At 50.1% G+C, this 13,886-nt stretch overlaps 1 protein-coding gene, 1 long non-coding RNA gene and 4 other non-coding genes across 6 annotated transcripts; 1 reads left to right on the top strand and 5 right to left on the bottom strand.

Moving 5' to 3' along the window:
- Positions 1–411: 411 nt before the first annotated feature.
- Positions 412–3,260, bottom strand: LOC101102543 (uncharacterized). The gene is made up of 6 exons (XR_001034198.4): positions 2,956–3,260; positions 2,472–2,516; positions 1,831–1,906; positions 1,463–1,547; positions 1,085–1,133; positions 412–523 (listed from the first exon to the last, which is right to left on the bottom strand). It is a non-coding gene; the product is annotated as an uncharacterized LOC101102543 (long non-coding RNA).
- Positions 596–669, bottom strand: LOC114113420 (small nucleolar RNA SNORD99). Its single transcript, XR_003588455.1, has one exon. It is a non-coding gene; the product is annotated as a small nucleolar RNA SNORD99 (small nucleolar RNA).
- Positions 1,310–1,435, bottom strand: LOC114113403 (small nucleolar RNA SNORA61). The gene has a single exon (XR_003588439.1). It is a non-coding gene; the product is annotated as a small nucleolar RNA SNORA61 (small nucleolar RNA).
- On the bottom strand, positions 1,653–1,783 carry LOC114113394 (small nucleolar RNA SNORA44). The gene has a single exon (XR_003588431.1). It is a non-coding gene; the product is annotated as a small nucleolar RNA SNORA44 (small nucleolar RNA).
- On the bottom strand, positions 2,256–2,390 carry LOC114113387 (small nucleolar RNA SNORA16B/SNORA16A family). Its single transcript, XR_003588424.1, has one exon. It is a non-coding gene; the product is annotated as a small nucleolar RNA SNORA16B/SNORA16A family (small nucleolar RNA).
- A 5,528-nt stretch (positions 3,261–8,788) lies between the features above and the next one.
- RAB42 (RAB42, member RAS oncogene family) lies at positions 8,789–13,886 on the top strand. The gene is made up of 2 exons (XM_015093644.4): positions 8,789–9,066; positions 9,711–13,886. The coding sequence occupies exons 1-2, from the start codon at positions 8,828–8,830 to the stop codon at positions 10,132–10,134; spliced, it is 663 nt and encodes a 220-aa protein (XP_014949130.2). The 5' UTR covers positions 8,789–8,827; the 3' UTR covers positions 10,135–13,886.

The raw sequence follows: 13,886 nt of genomic DNA, 5'->3' as shown, positions 1-13,886 counted from the left end.
AACTAAATGCATGAGTCTTATTTACATATAGGAAATGGTAATTCAGAAAGCTAGCCAATGAGATTATCAACCATCACCAAACCAGATCTTGATGTATTTTCCAAATAGGAAATCCCATTTACCAGGGCCCTCCTGAAATGCCTGGAATTATGCCAAGAATCACTTCCCTAGTTTTGTGTAGACCTGAGGGGTGGCAAAGTATGTACCCTTCAAAGATCATTAAGCAGCAGTCTTGGGCTCAGCCTGAATTCTCACTCAGCAAGAGGAATATAATTGCAGTTATAAACTGATCCATTTTATCACTTTCTGAAATCAATCTTCAGAGATTGAGACTCTTAATTCATCCTGGGTCTTATGCAATATTTAAATGAGAATAAGCAATAAATTGAAATCAGGAGACGGACACAAACATCCATCTGTGAGTCTTTTATTGGTCATTTATATGCCAGGTAGCAGCATCACCAAAAACAAAACCGGTTTCCACCTGAAAGCGCCCCCTTGTCTTCATTTGCCTTTTTCTCTCCTGAAAAGGAAGTATAAGCCAGTGTGTTAGTTAACGCCGTAATGAATCAGTGCCCCTCCAGGTTTTCCTAAGAGCTGGTCTCAGTCCCATATCCGCATTTATCATCCACAGATGTCCACTCAGATTAGGTGTCATCCTAGACCAGTCACAGCGTGAAAAAATATCAAGCTAGACAGAACTGCCTGTTTCTTCCCAGTCGTCTCCCCCTCTCAAAGCAGGGGTGGGTGACTCCATGGTCACCCAAAACCACTGAGCATTAAGCAGCAGTCAGCCCTCAAGTGTTAACGTGAAGACTTCGAGCTGCTACACTGTACTCTGGATGTGCTCTTGGCCTTAGTGCAGGCAAAGTCTAGCAGTCCCGAGTCACAAACATTTTTTGTCATCTGGTTATGAATAGCCAATAAATACAGCTTCCAAGGAAAGCCAGACGTAAATGATACATTATAAATACAGGACTTTTACACACTGAGTATCTAGCTATTGGCCACACTGCTTAGAGTCTCAACAAGCTAAGTACAAATGGGAAGTTGTGATAAAGCTTCAGTTAGCCATTCAACTCACCCAACTCTGTAGATCCACACAGATGAAGATAGCTTTACTGGCAACAGGTCTTAGGGGGAGAAAAATATCAATCAGGAGGCAAGAAAGCTATTGGTATATCCCTCCCAAATACAAAAATATTAGCCAGCATTTACTATACCAACTGCCAGTTTCACATAGTCTCCCCTTAAGCCCAAGATTATCCCATTTTAAGGGGTGGAGAAAACAAGTTCCAAGAGAATTCAACCTTGTCTGAAACTAGCCCACATGCTATACAGCACACACTACGAGCCCAGTTTCAGTACTACTATTCCTCCTCTTACGACCACCAGGACCAGGGTTTAGATCCGATGGGAAAGGGAACTGGAGGGTCAGGCTGTCTCCAATACCCAACTTTACCTTATTCTAAAGCACGGCTCCAGCAACAAGCTGGTATTTTCAGTTACTTCAGTATCAGGCACTGCCAGTTAAAAAATGGGGCAACCTGCAAAAGAGTGTGGAAGCTCTAACCAAAATCCTCTACACAGAATGTGATTTTTGATGGAAACACACGGATTCAAGTGGAAGACTTCCAGCCAAAATCCTGAGAGATTATAGGAGAGGCGAGTGGCAGCTGCAGGTATTATGCTAACCTGTGCTGTCAAAGTCTCTCCACGTTGCTCTCGCATGCAGTTGGAGATCCCATGGCCACGACAAGCCACAGCCCTTGGAAACATGCTGTACTGACCCACCAGGTGGCTCCCAAGCTACATCTTTAGAGAACCTACCAGGTCCTGAGGCTTGTGTTCCATCACTGTCCTTTTCACTCACCAGGAAGGTCAATCCTAGAATCTTCTGGCGCAACTAAAATGAGAACGGCATTGTCCTGAATGACCTATTTGTTCCATTCATCTGGTTTTCAGAACCAAGGTTTTTGACTCGCCTTTGGACTGATGCCTTAAGCTTTTCAGGGTAAAGACCCAAAGCACGGCCACAATCTGCACCACTTGCCCCGGGATTTCCCCAGCATAGGTATCTAACCCACCCATATCTGCATCTCCATACTGGTTCTTGGCCTCTGCAAGCCACTTCTCAAAAGCCTTATTCTTGCATGTTAGAACCCATCAATGGAACATTTCTGGTGGCCTCTGAAAACGTTGTCAGTTCCAATAAAGGTCTCTGGTTGTACCTGAGAAATGCCAAGTACAATGGGAACTGTCTTTTCCTGAAATGTTGCAGATCAGTTACAGCAAACAGAACGGCGACCGTCAAGGAAAACTGTCACTTTGGGCTCCTTTTTGACCACAGCAGCTATATGGAAGCAGCTGCAGCTTCGATAAGGGCCATGGCGCGGGGAGGGGGTTGGGGGTGGTGGCCCGCGGGGATCTAGGTCACAGGGCAGACCCAACACTGCAGCCCTCAGACTCACCTAAATCCTGTGCGTCAGGACTCATCTACTGGAACATTCTGGAAACTAAAAGAGAACAGACATCCTATAGGTTGTGATCACCACCTTCTTTTACTATGTGCCAGTGGTTTGTCTCATTTTATCTTCACAGGATCGTTTTATCAACCCCGTCTTACATCAGATTTAGACTGCTTACTTGCCAAAGTTCTGTATCAGTGGAGAAAGTGACAACCTTGGGATTCGAAATAGGATCTGAATGACTATAGCCCGTCCTCCAGAAGACCTTGTCCTTATACCCATCAGGGTGACTTCCTTATCATGTTGTGCAGCCAGATAATTTAGGAGAAGGTAGGCAAGTTAACATGCCCACGGTCACGGAGCAACTGTCACAGGCCTATTCAAGGTCTGGCTGACCCCAGCACGTGGTCTACCCTAACTTAAGCCACTTCAGTCCCAGAAACGCCGTACACCCGACTGCCCATGAGTAACTGCCCCAGTTACTCACCCGTCACACCGGAGAACACGGCCGCGAGGGCCGCGGCAGGAGCAGGGCGTGGCCCATACAGGGTCCGGCTTCTTCCACTGCGCCTGAGAACCACGCGGCCTTCCAGATCTCGGCCCGACTAGGCCAGTAGGCCTGGATCCTCCATGCCGTGCTCAACATCCCGCCGCCTCTAGAGGCAGCCCCGGCAGGTGCGGCCCCCGTGGCAGCCAGGCTAAGGCCGGGTATGGCGGAGGATGGGAGTGGACCACCGCAGACAGAGAACCCAAGACACACTACACGACCGACGCGCGGCTGCCGGGTAAAAGGACGCTTCTGAGCCGGGACGGGGTTTATATAGGCCCCGCCCCTCGCAGCTGTGCCTGACGATTGGCGCAGCGCGCCGCGCGGAAGGAGGGGAGTTGTAGTTCGTTCGCCTCTGGCGAGCGGCCGGGTGTCTGATTCGCAGTCCCAATCGTGTGCTGTGTGAGACCGTTTTCACTTGGTTGGAGGAAGCTTGTGTAAGTGGTTTCTTCAGGATCCGAAGAGATTCCTCCGCCATCATTCAGCACTCAGTGAACATCCAGTAACCCAGGACGGAGCTCATAAATATCACCGACTTTCAAAATCGGGAAGTTAACCTTTAACCCAGTGAGCTGAGCCAGGGCTTTGGTTCAGACCGCCTGAGAGCACGTCGAGGAACAAAGACTGAGCAGGACTTCGGCGGAGGGATCTGAGGGCGGGCTTCCTTTCCGAAAGGAAGAGGTGACTGATTACAGAATTCATCAGAAGAATGCATTCTTTGTTTGGGCTTCTCTCTTCGGCTAATAGATTAAAAAAAAAAAAAAAAACTACCGAGTGCTTACTAAGTACATTATGCTCGATTATCTCAGCTAGTTTTAAAAATAACCCTGTGTATGGGAATTACAATTATGCCTCTTTCACAGATGAGAAAACAGAAATGGCTTACGCAGATAGCAAGCGAGTTAAGACCTGAAATGTGGAAGTTCACCTCATACGCCCACACTCGTATAATCACTGGACCATGTACAGGTTTTATCCATAGAATGAATAAGCATCAACAACAACAACAACAAAAATTAGTGGGACTCTGAGGTCTCAATGCAGGGGCCCCAGTTTCCATCCCTGGTCAAGGAACTAGATCCCACATGCTGCAACTAAAGATCCCACCTGTGGCAGCTAATACCCAGGCGTCCACACTCAGCCAGCTCTGACCCAGGCTCCTCTGTCCATGGGGTTTTCCAGGCACGAATACTAGAGTGGGTTGCTATTTGCTCCTCCAGGGTTGAACCCCTGTCTCCTGCATCTCCTGCATTGGCAAATGGGTTCTTTAGCACTGAGCCACCTGAGAAGCCCAAGATTCAGGCAGCCAAATAAATTTTTTTTTAATTTCAAATATATTTTAATAAGAGATAAATTGGGAGAGTTGCAAAACATGCCCTGAATAGGGGCCTTGCATCTAGAACAGAAAGAACGCTGAAGGAACTACCCTGGTGGTCCAGTGGTTAGGAATCTGCCTGCCAGTGCGGGGAGCACGGATTCCGTCCCTGGTCCAGGACGATCCCCCATGACGCTGGAAAGCTAGGCCTGTGGGCCACAACTACTGAGCCTGGGCTCTGAAACCTGTGTGAGCCACACCTATGGAACCCATGTGCTGCAGCTACTGAAGCCTGAGCTGGAACCTGTGCTGTGCAGCAAGCTAAGTCACCGCAATGAGAAACCTATAAGTAAATAAATGGCTCTTAAAACTCAACAGTAAAAAGTAAAATCACTCCATTTTTTAAAAGGGGGAAAAGGGGGGGGGGCACAAAATTTGAAAGACACCTCACCAGAGAAGATAAACAGATGGCAAATAAACACATGAATGACACTCAATATCAAAACACTACAAACACGTGGAAGGGCTAAAAGTTACAATGATTGACAATATCAAGCAATGACGGAAAAGTAGAGCACGTGGAAATTTCATACAATATTCAGGACTGTAAAATGGTGCAACCACTTTGGAAAACGATTTTGCAGTTTTTAAATAAGTAAAAATGCACCTACTATCTGACCCAACGGTTGCCGTACGAGGTATTTCCCACGAGAAATGAAAAGCATACATCCACACAAAGACTTGAATATGAATGTTCATAGCAGTTGTATTTCTAATAGCCAAAGACTGAACATGACACAGATGTCCTTCAACAGGGATTGGATAAACAAATTGTGGTATATTAATCCAGTGAAATATATCATGTTGAGTGAAAGAAGCCAGACTATATGCTGTATGATAAAAATTCTAGAAAATACAAACGAATCTTTAGTGGCAGAAAGCAGATTGATGGTTGTCTGGGAGAGGAGGTCAGGAGACAAGAATTAAAGAAGGACATGGAGAAACGTTTGAGAATAATAGATATTCATTATCTCAGTTGTGGCTTTGAGGATGTACGCTTATGTCAAATGAATATTGTACATTTTTAATATGTGCAGTTTACTCTGTATCAATTACATTTTAAGAAAGATGCTAAAAACAAAAAAGTAAGCAAGAGAAAGTTCAGATCATGTAATTCACTTGCCTCACAATCACTGACTTCTCAACACATTTGGAATAAAGCTCAGCCCTTACAGTGGCCTCTGAAGCCACAGGTGATTTGGCTCCTCCTCCTCTTTGCTTTCATTACCTGATCCCTGGTCTAGGAGGATCCCACACGCAGCAGAGCAGCTAGTGGCAGCTAGATGCTAGTGGCATCCCCCGTGGCACAACCGCTGAAGTCCACATGTCCTAGCACCCATGGTGAACAACAAGAGAAGCCACTCCAATGAGAAGCCCGCACACTGCAATGAAGAGTAGCCCCCGCTCCCAGAAACCAGAGAATGCCCAAGCAGCAACAAAGACCCAGAGCAGCCAATAAATAAATAAATTTTAAAAATTAAAGAAATAAAACTGAGATCTGAGAGCCACTGGGAACCTGCTGTGTAGCACAGGGAGCTCAGACGGTTGCTCTGTGATGACCTAAAGGGTGAGATGGGGAGGCGGGGATAGATGTGTGCACAGAGCTGATGCGCTGTGCTCTACAGCAGAAACACAACATTGTCAAGCAAGTATATTCCAATAAGAAGATTCATTCATTACAAAATAAAACAAAGGAAGAAGAAAACACTAAGATCTGTCTAATGCAAATATGCACCTGCTGTGACACACAGTGGAGAAGGCGATGGCACCCCACTCTAATTCTCTTGCCTGGAAAATCCCATGGACGGAGGAACCTGGAAGGCTGCAGTCCATGGGGTCGCTAAGAGTCGGGCACGACTGAACGACTTCACTTTCACTTTTCACTTTCATGCATTGGAGAAGGAAATGGCAACCCACTCCAGTGTTCTTGCCTGGAGAATCCCAGAGACAGAGGAGCCTAGTAGGCTGCCATTTGTGGGGTCGGACAGAGTCGGACACGACTGAAGTGACTTAGCAGCAGCAGCAGCAGCAGTGACACACAGTTACCCCAGAACTACCCTGTGAGGTGGACGCCATGATTTGTCTCACTTTGCAGAAGGGAAGCAGGGCTGGGGAGGAGAAACGACTCGCCCCTTGGGGAGTCACATAGGCAGTCTATGACAAAGTCAGCTGACAACTGGATTCCAGTGCCAGGTGCAGTCAGGGGCAGACATGTGACTCCAGCCCACAGCAGGCACTTCTAGGAGAGGAAGGTCAGGAGTCTGATGCTGACAGTGCACTCTGCCCACATGCTGACTACAAAGGCTTCTGGGATGTCCGGTTTCAAACTCCCTTTCAAGCCGTTCCATGCCTCTCTGCCTTCACCCACTGCCCCTGCCTGAGTACCCTTCCTCGCTTACCTCCCCAGCTCCCACTATTCTTGGAGATCCAGCTTCAGCTTCAGCTTTTCCAAGAGGTCTTTTCTGACCCCATGGCTCCCTGAGTCCAACTCTGTTGTGGTATTTGAGTGAATAATGAGTGAATGAATAAATGAATAGCACATCTACTTTTATTCATTCATACAACCATAAATATTTACTAGCCAAGCACTGAGGATACAGCCACTGGTCCTTCTCCTCAAGGGGCCTGAGCCTAGAAGGGAGACAGACATCACAAAGGACAAAAGGGCCTGTGACCTCACTACCCAGTCAATGAGGGGCTTCTTGAAGACATAGATCTAACCTGAGGCCTAAAATTGGGGTTAGTTACCCTTTGAAGAACAGAAGGGGAGTATTCTTGGCATTGGGCTGATAAGAGGAAAGATGTTCCGCGTGGCTGGATCAACAGTGGTGGGTAAAGAAGGGAGAGGGTGGAATGGGGGGAGACCGTTCTGCACAGGCCTGATGCAGAAATTGTTTTTCCAGTTGAACAGGGCAAGGTGATGAGAACATCCTAATGGAAACCTCAGAGGGGCAGGTGGCACTGGGGCAGACTCTCCTGGTTTGGACAGAACTGGCAGGGAGGATTCCTCCAACACACACACCCTACCTAATTTTCCTTTCTCTCCTGGAGTCGGGGTGAGCAGAGACTTGGGCCCCTTCAGGCTAGTGCAGTGACTGAAGGGCAGAATTACTAGGAGGCTTAACAAAATGGCTTCTCACTGATTTATTTAGGAAACCTGGGCCTTCCCAGGTCCCCAGATTGTCCAGCCAGAAACAAATTCGGCCGCTACTCTGTCTTCTGTGCTGGGTGATCTTGGGCTGCTTACTTAACTTTGTTACTCATCTGTAAAAAGCCAGGCAGACTAACCTCCACTCACAAGGTTGTGTAAGGAGGAAATGTGATGATACGATGGTTTGCCTTAGTGAGAACTGTTTCCTACTGCCAACCTGTTAAACTGCAGCATCCACCCACGGTGGGTTAGTGGGATTAAACCAGCAGACAAGCTATTTGGGACCAACCTTGAGTCTTGATGTCCTGGGTGTTCTCAAGACCAGACTGGAAAGAGTGGAGCTCTTGGATGCCGGAGTATCTGCCTTACCCTTGCCCCTAACCCACTTTGTCCTGGTCCTTTGGGAACTTGCTTTCCAGTCCCCTTCTGTGGCATCAAGCGTAAGCCACACATGTCAGTTGTGTGACAAGCCACACATCTGAGCCTCGGTCTCCTCAGCCCTAAAATGGGCACACTATAGCCTTCTCAGAGGGTTGCTGTCCCAAAGCATAAGAAACTGACCATCTCACCTCATAAACATTAGCTGTCCAGTCCAAAAGCCTGGAATTGCAGTTATCTGACTACCCTGTCCCGTCTACCTGACTGTGTCCAAGTCTCTCTCTGGACCATGGGGCCCAGTACAGGCAGGCAGCGGGGAAGCAGTGGGGCCTGCTGAACCGTTGAACCTGAACACTGAGCCGGAAGCGCTAGGCCAGGGCCAGTAGGGCTCCAGGGAAGGGGCATCTGGGTGAGAAAAGTGCATCTATAAACCGTCAACTTTCTCCAGGTCCAGCAGCATGGGCGCAATGGGGGGACTAAAAGAGAGTTGGGGCTGCAGAGGGAAACCACCCCAAAGAGTGAACGAAGTGGTTGCTCTGGCGCTGTTAGCCTCAGGCCAGTGCACGTTGGGTGTGGTGATCGGTCCTCAGTAGCCCTCCTCCCCACATTATCTAGTTTAATCTCTTCTTCCTTGAAGTAGATTACTATCTCCGTTTTACAGAGGAGAAAACTGAGGCTCGGAGCGAGTAAGTGACCTGTCCAGATGTTTCCACCGGGCCGGGTGGCTTCCTCGGCGTCCGGTTCGGCGTTGCTGAAGACGCCCCAGGTTCTCCAGGCCCAGGTCTGGGCGTTTCTGGGGCCGCCTGGAGGCAGGGGGCGGGGCCCAGAGACGGGGCGGGGGCGTGGCTGCGGGGCGGGGGCGGGGTCGCACAGTTGGCCGCCCGGCCTCGGGAGGCGAGACGCTGGCCATGGAGGCGGGGGTCTGCCGCTACCAGTTTCGGATCGCGCTGCTGGGGGACGCGGCCGTGGGCAAGACATCGCTGCTGCGGTGCTACATGAGGGGCGCGCCCGGGATCCCCGAGCCCGAGCTGGAGCTCGAGTCGGCGCCCACGGTGGGCGTCGAGTTCTACACCCGCACTGTGCAGCTTCAGGCTGGGCCGCGCGTCAAGCTGCAGCTCTGGGACACGGCGGGCCAGGAGCGCTTCAGGTGCGCGGTGGGTGGAAGGTGCGCCGGGGGAGGGACGAGAAGGGTTTGGGGTGAGGGGTCTCTGGTTGGGGCGGGGTGACCATGGGGATCCTTCAGAGTCGCCGCCCTCAGTGGCCCAAGTAGAGATCTGGGGGTCCCTGCCCTGGGCCCGGGTCCTTCACGCTTGAGTCATTCATCCTACAAATAACAGCTGGGGGACTGAGCCCCTGAGCTGGATGCCTGAGACCTGGCCCGGCCGGTGGAATATTCGACATTGAAACCTAGAGGGATGAATGACCTGGGTGCTTGCTGAGAGGGCCCACAGAAGCACAGAGGGAGGTGTCAGGGAGAGGTGGAAAGAAGAGAAATTTGTGTTGGCTGTGACGGATGCGTAGGAGTTTGCCAGGGAGAGAAATGGTGAAACCTGCGGTCAGGAAAACATCAGGTTTTCTCCAGGAATGGTCAGGAGAGTATGGGAATCAACCTGCTCCCTGACTGAGGACACACAGTAACTTGGGAGAGACACAGACCAGGGAAAAGCGAAGCAGAGAGTGGTGTGAAATGAGCTGAAATGGGGGTGTGAGGCAGTCCCTGGATGGAGGAGGACGCAGGACCGGGTGTGTTGAAGGCATAACCCTCTCCCACCTTACTCCCTTCACCATTAGGTGCATCACCAGGTCCTTTTACCGGAATGTGGTGGGTGTCCTGCTGGTCTTTGATGTGACAAACAGGAAGTCCTTTGAACACATTCGAGACTGGCATCAGGAGGTCATGGCCACTCAGGGCCCGGACAAGGCGATCTTCCTGCTGGTTGGCCACAAGAGTGACCTGCAGAGTGCCCGTTGTGTCTCAACCCAGGAGGCGGAGGAGCTGGCTGCCTCCTTGGGCATGGGCTTTATGGAGACCTCCACCAAAAGTAACTGCAATGTGGACCTGGCCTTCGACACCCTTGCCAACACCATCCAGCAGGCCTTGTGGCAGGGGGCCATCAAACTGGAGGAGGACTGGGGGGGTGTGCGGCTCATCCAGAACACCCAGGTCTCCAGGCAGCCCAGCAGAATGCAGCACCCGGGCCCGTGCAGGTGCTGACTCTAGGAGGGAAAGGGTTAAAGCAGTGCTGGTGGGGTGGGGAGTGTTCGTATCTCTCTGGAGGCCAAATGGCAGAATCTATTCAGACAGTTATTACAAACCATATCCTGGCACAGTCATGCCTCCTGGATTTTGGGGTCTCAGAGCTCAGCCCCTTTTCCACCAGAAAGGTCTAAGAGGCCAGGTGTGCAGCTTCCTGTCCTGGAGCCTGTTTGCTCTGTGGGCAGAGGCGCTCATAAGAGACCCCACTCACGGGGGGTTGTGGGCATGACTGAGATCATGGATGCGCTGTGCTCAGCCAGAGCCAGAGCCTCCCACACGGTGAGAATCGAATAGCAAGAACTGTCGTCACTGCTGGTCTTTCCTCTCTTAGCTAGGATGCGGCCATTTCAGGTAGTGTCCCTGGGCTCAGACGCCGAGCTGCTCAGCGTGTGGACGCTGCTACACAGGCGAGGAGGGGGGCAGGGGCTTTCAGGCTGAGCCAGGTCTTCAGGCTTGGATGAGAAAGTGCGTCCTAAAACTCGGATTGCTGCCCAGTGCTCCTACTCCAAGGCCACGGATCAGAGAGGGATGAATATGAACAGCTCTCTGGCTGGGCGCATGGTGGACAGTGTTGGTTAGCCACCAAAATCTCCCCTCAGGGCTGAAGAACCCATACCCTCCTCCCCATCAAAGCTCCTAGCTGCTGGAAGTGCTATGAGGTGGCGAAGCCCAGGCTGCTCTCTCTGGGAACTGCCTGCTCATCTGGGGCAGCCCACAGTCCAGCATCAATGTATCAGCTCTGTTTAGGGGTGGGGGGGGGTGGGGAGTGTTCAAAGACCTGGCCTTCTTGCCTCAACTCTGAAGGAAACCCCCATCTTCATCATTCTCCATGGGGTCGAGGCCACTGTTAGGACAGCATCACAGCTAAATCCTCCTGCTCAATCCTGCTTTCTTCCCTTCCTCCCCCACAAGTAGGTATTGATCTCAAGAATCTCCTAATAGGGACTTCCCTGGTGGTTCAGTGGCTAAGACGTTGAGCTTCTGAGCTTCTGAGCTTCTGGTTTCGATCCCTGCTCAGGGAACTAGATCCCACATGCTGCAATAAAGATCGAAGATCCTGAGTGCCACAGTTAAGACTTGGTGCAGCCAAGTAAATATTTTTTTTAAGAAAGAATTTCCTAATAAAGGTCTGCACAAAAATACAAGGCGGGGGGGGGAAGTCTGCACCCTTGGAATTCCCTGGTGGTCCAGTGGTTAATATTCTGTGATCTCAAAGCCAAGAGCCCAGGTTCAATCCCTGGTTGGGGAACTGAGATCCCACAGTCTGCATGGCGTGGAAAAAAAATTATATATAAAAGTCTAGGGGACTTCTTTCATGGTCCAGGGGCCAAGACTGGGTGCCCAGTGCAGGGGGCCTGGGTTCAATCCCTGCTCAGGGAACAATTACCCTCATGCTGGAACTAAAGATCTCACATGCTGCAATGAAGACTGAAGATCCTGCCTGCTGCAACTAAGACCCGGTGCAGCCAAACAAATACTAAAAAAAATAAAAGTCTGCACACTGATTTTGTTCTCAGAATCTGGCTGCTGGGGAACTTAACCTGCCACAGAAGCTGCTAGGCACAAAATATCCAGTGGCAATGAAGGAAGGCTTTATGGAGAGAGGAATCTTTACACGTCACTGAAGGCAGAAGAGGGTGACAGAGGGTGAGATGGCTGGATGGTATCACTGACTCAATGGACACGAACTTGGGCAAGCTCCGGGAGACAGTGACGGACAGGGAAGCCTGATGTGCTGCAGTCCATGGGGTCGCAATGAATTGGACATGGCAACTGAACAGGCAACAGAGCAGGTGTAAAGGGGATATCTGGGAGGTCTCATTGTGCCAGCGGGCATGGGCAGGGCAGGGCAGTTGCCATAGCAAAAATAGCACAGCCACCTTACTCACTTTGTGACCTGGGGCCAGTTACTCTACCTCATTGAGTCTCAGATTCCTCCTCAGTAACCTGTCACTGAAAACCCCTCTTTCCTAGGGGTTTTGGGAAGTTTTTACTTGGGGTGATTTTTAGCTTCCTCGCCATGGCACCTGGGCCAGGAGGGCCCTCTCTGCGCTCTACTTCCTCCCTGCCTTCTCTTTTTAAAACATCACTCATTCTTCTGAACATCTTGCAAGGTTGGCATGACTATCCTCATTTCGCAGATAAGAAAGGGTAGGCAGGAGAGGGAAATTATTTACTTTAGAGTTATTATCATTCCTTCATCAAAAATGTCTTAAAATGAGCATCTATTCTGATCTGGGCTCCAGGGATACAGCAGTGAACAGGACAGAAAAGCAGTTCTCGGGCTGACATTCTCGTGGAAGAGAAAAGACTAGTAAGTGGGACTAAATGAGTCCTAGCTCTAAGTGCTGTAAAGACCACAGGTCTGGGAGACAGGCCTGAGGGTGATGGCGGCTCCTTTAGAGCACATGGTCAGGAAGGCCTCTCTCAGGAGATGGCCTTTGATTTGAGAACCTAGATGAGGAGGAAGAACCAAGCTAAAAGCAGAGATCTAGGCAGAACGAACAGTGTCCAGCTCTGACTGGGCACTTCCTAAGTACCATTTGCCAGGCAGTTTGCCGTTGCTATCTCAGTGCAGCAACCCCAGCCCCAATCTTAGTGCAGATTGTATCACCCATCTTGAGGGTCTCAGACCTGTTGGGTGTGACTTAGCATCCACATTGCCCCAGGGGATCTTTTTAAAATACAGATTTGACCTGGCTGCTTCTCTCCTAGAATCCTTCCCTGGCTCCCCATTGCCTGCAGGGTAAAATCCAAACCCTTTCCCCCAAGTCCAATCTAATCTGGTCCTACGGCATCTCCACCTGCTTTGCCTGCTTTGCCCAGCTTCCCAACCACCTACAGCCCTGGGGTTTGCACATGCTGTTCCCTTTGCTTGGAAGACCCTAGCACTTTCCTCCCTCCTTGTGTTATCTGATCAGCCTGCAACACTCAGAATAATATGGCCTCCTCTTAACCATTGCATTATCCCAGCTGCCAAAAATAGGGCAGGCTTTTGGTCAAACCTGGGTTTGAATCTTAGCTCTGCTATATACAATTGTGGGACCCTGGGGAACTCATTTCATCTAAGCCTCAGTGGACTCATCTGTAAGATGGGGACAATACTAACAAGTTCTAGAAAGGATCAAATAACAACTCAAAGGCAGTGCTCCTCACTAGGCACTAGGAGTTCAGAAGGTGGAAGCCCGCTTCTTCCCCTAAGGGTTTTGCTCTTGTGACTATTAGGGAACAGAGACTGCCGAAGTACATACTTTAGGGAAATAAGAATTCCAGATGCTAACAAAGTTCTTAAAGGTCCTGATCCCTTGCAGAGAGATGGGTTGGGCTACCCACAGGCTACTTGGCCTCCAAGCCTTTCCATGAGTTGCTTCCTCATCTGAAAACCTTGCAGCCCAGGCCTGAATCCCCTGTGCCCTTCAGAAGGAACAGAACCGAAGGTCTGCCACCCAGGAGACCCTTTCTGAAGACCCTGCCTATTCTGGGACCCACTGAAACCTGGCGGATGAAGAGGGAAGGTTTGTCCGACCCACTCTGCACAGGCTGGAACTGGAGCCTTCTGGGGAGATCTTTCCTCTACCTCTGAGCCTCAGTTTCTTCATGGTAAAATGAGAATGATTCTTAACCTCACAGTTTTGTTAGAGGATTAATTATGACATGGATTAAGTGTTAGGTTACTTAACACTTAATAAATGTTAGCTTACTTCGGCCAA

Source organism: Ovis aries, chromosome 2 (genome assembly GCF_016772045.2).
Source record: "Ovis aries strain OAR_USU_Benz2616 breed Rambouillet chromosome 2, ARS-UI_Ramb_v3.0, whole genome shotgun sequence".
NCBI classification, from domain to species: domain Eukaryota; kingdom Metazoa; phylum Chordata; class Mammalia; order Artiodactyla; family Bovidae; genus Ovis; species Ovis aries.
This window is presented reverse-complemented; position numbering and strand designations above follow the sequence as displayed.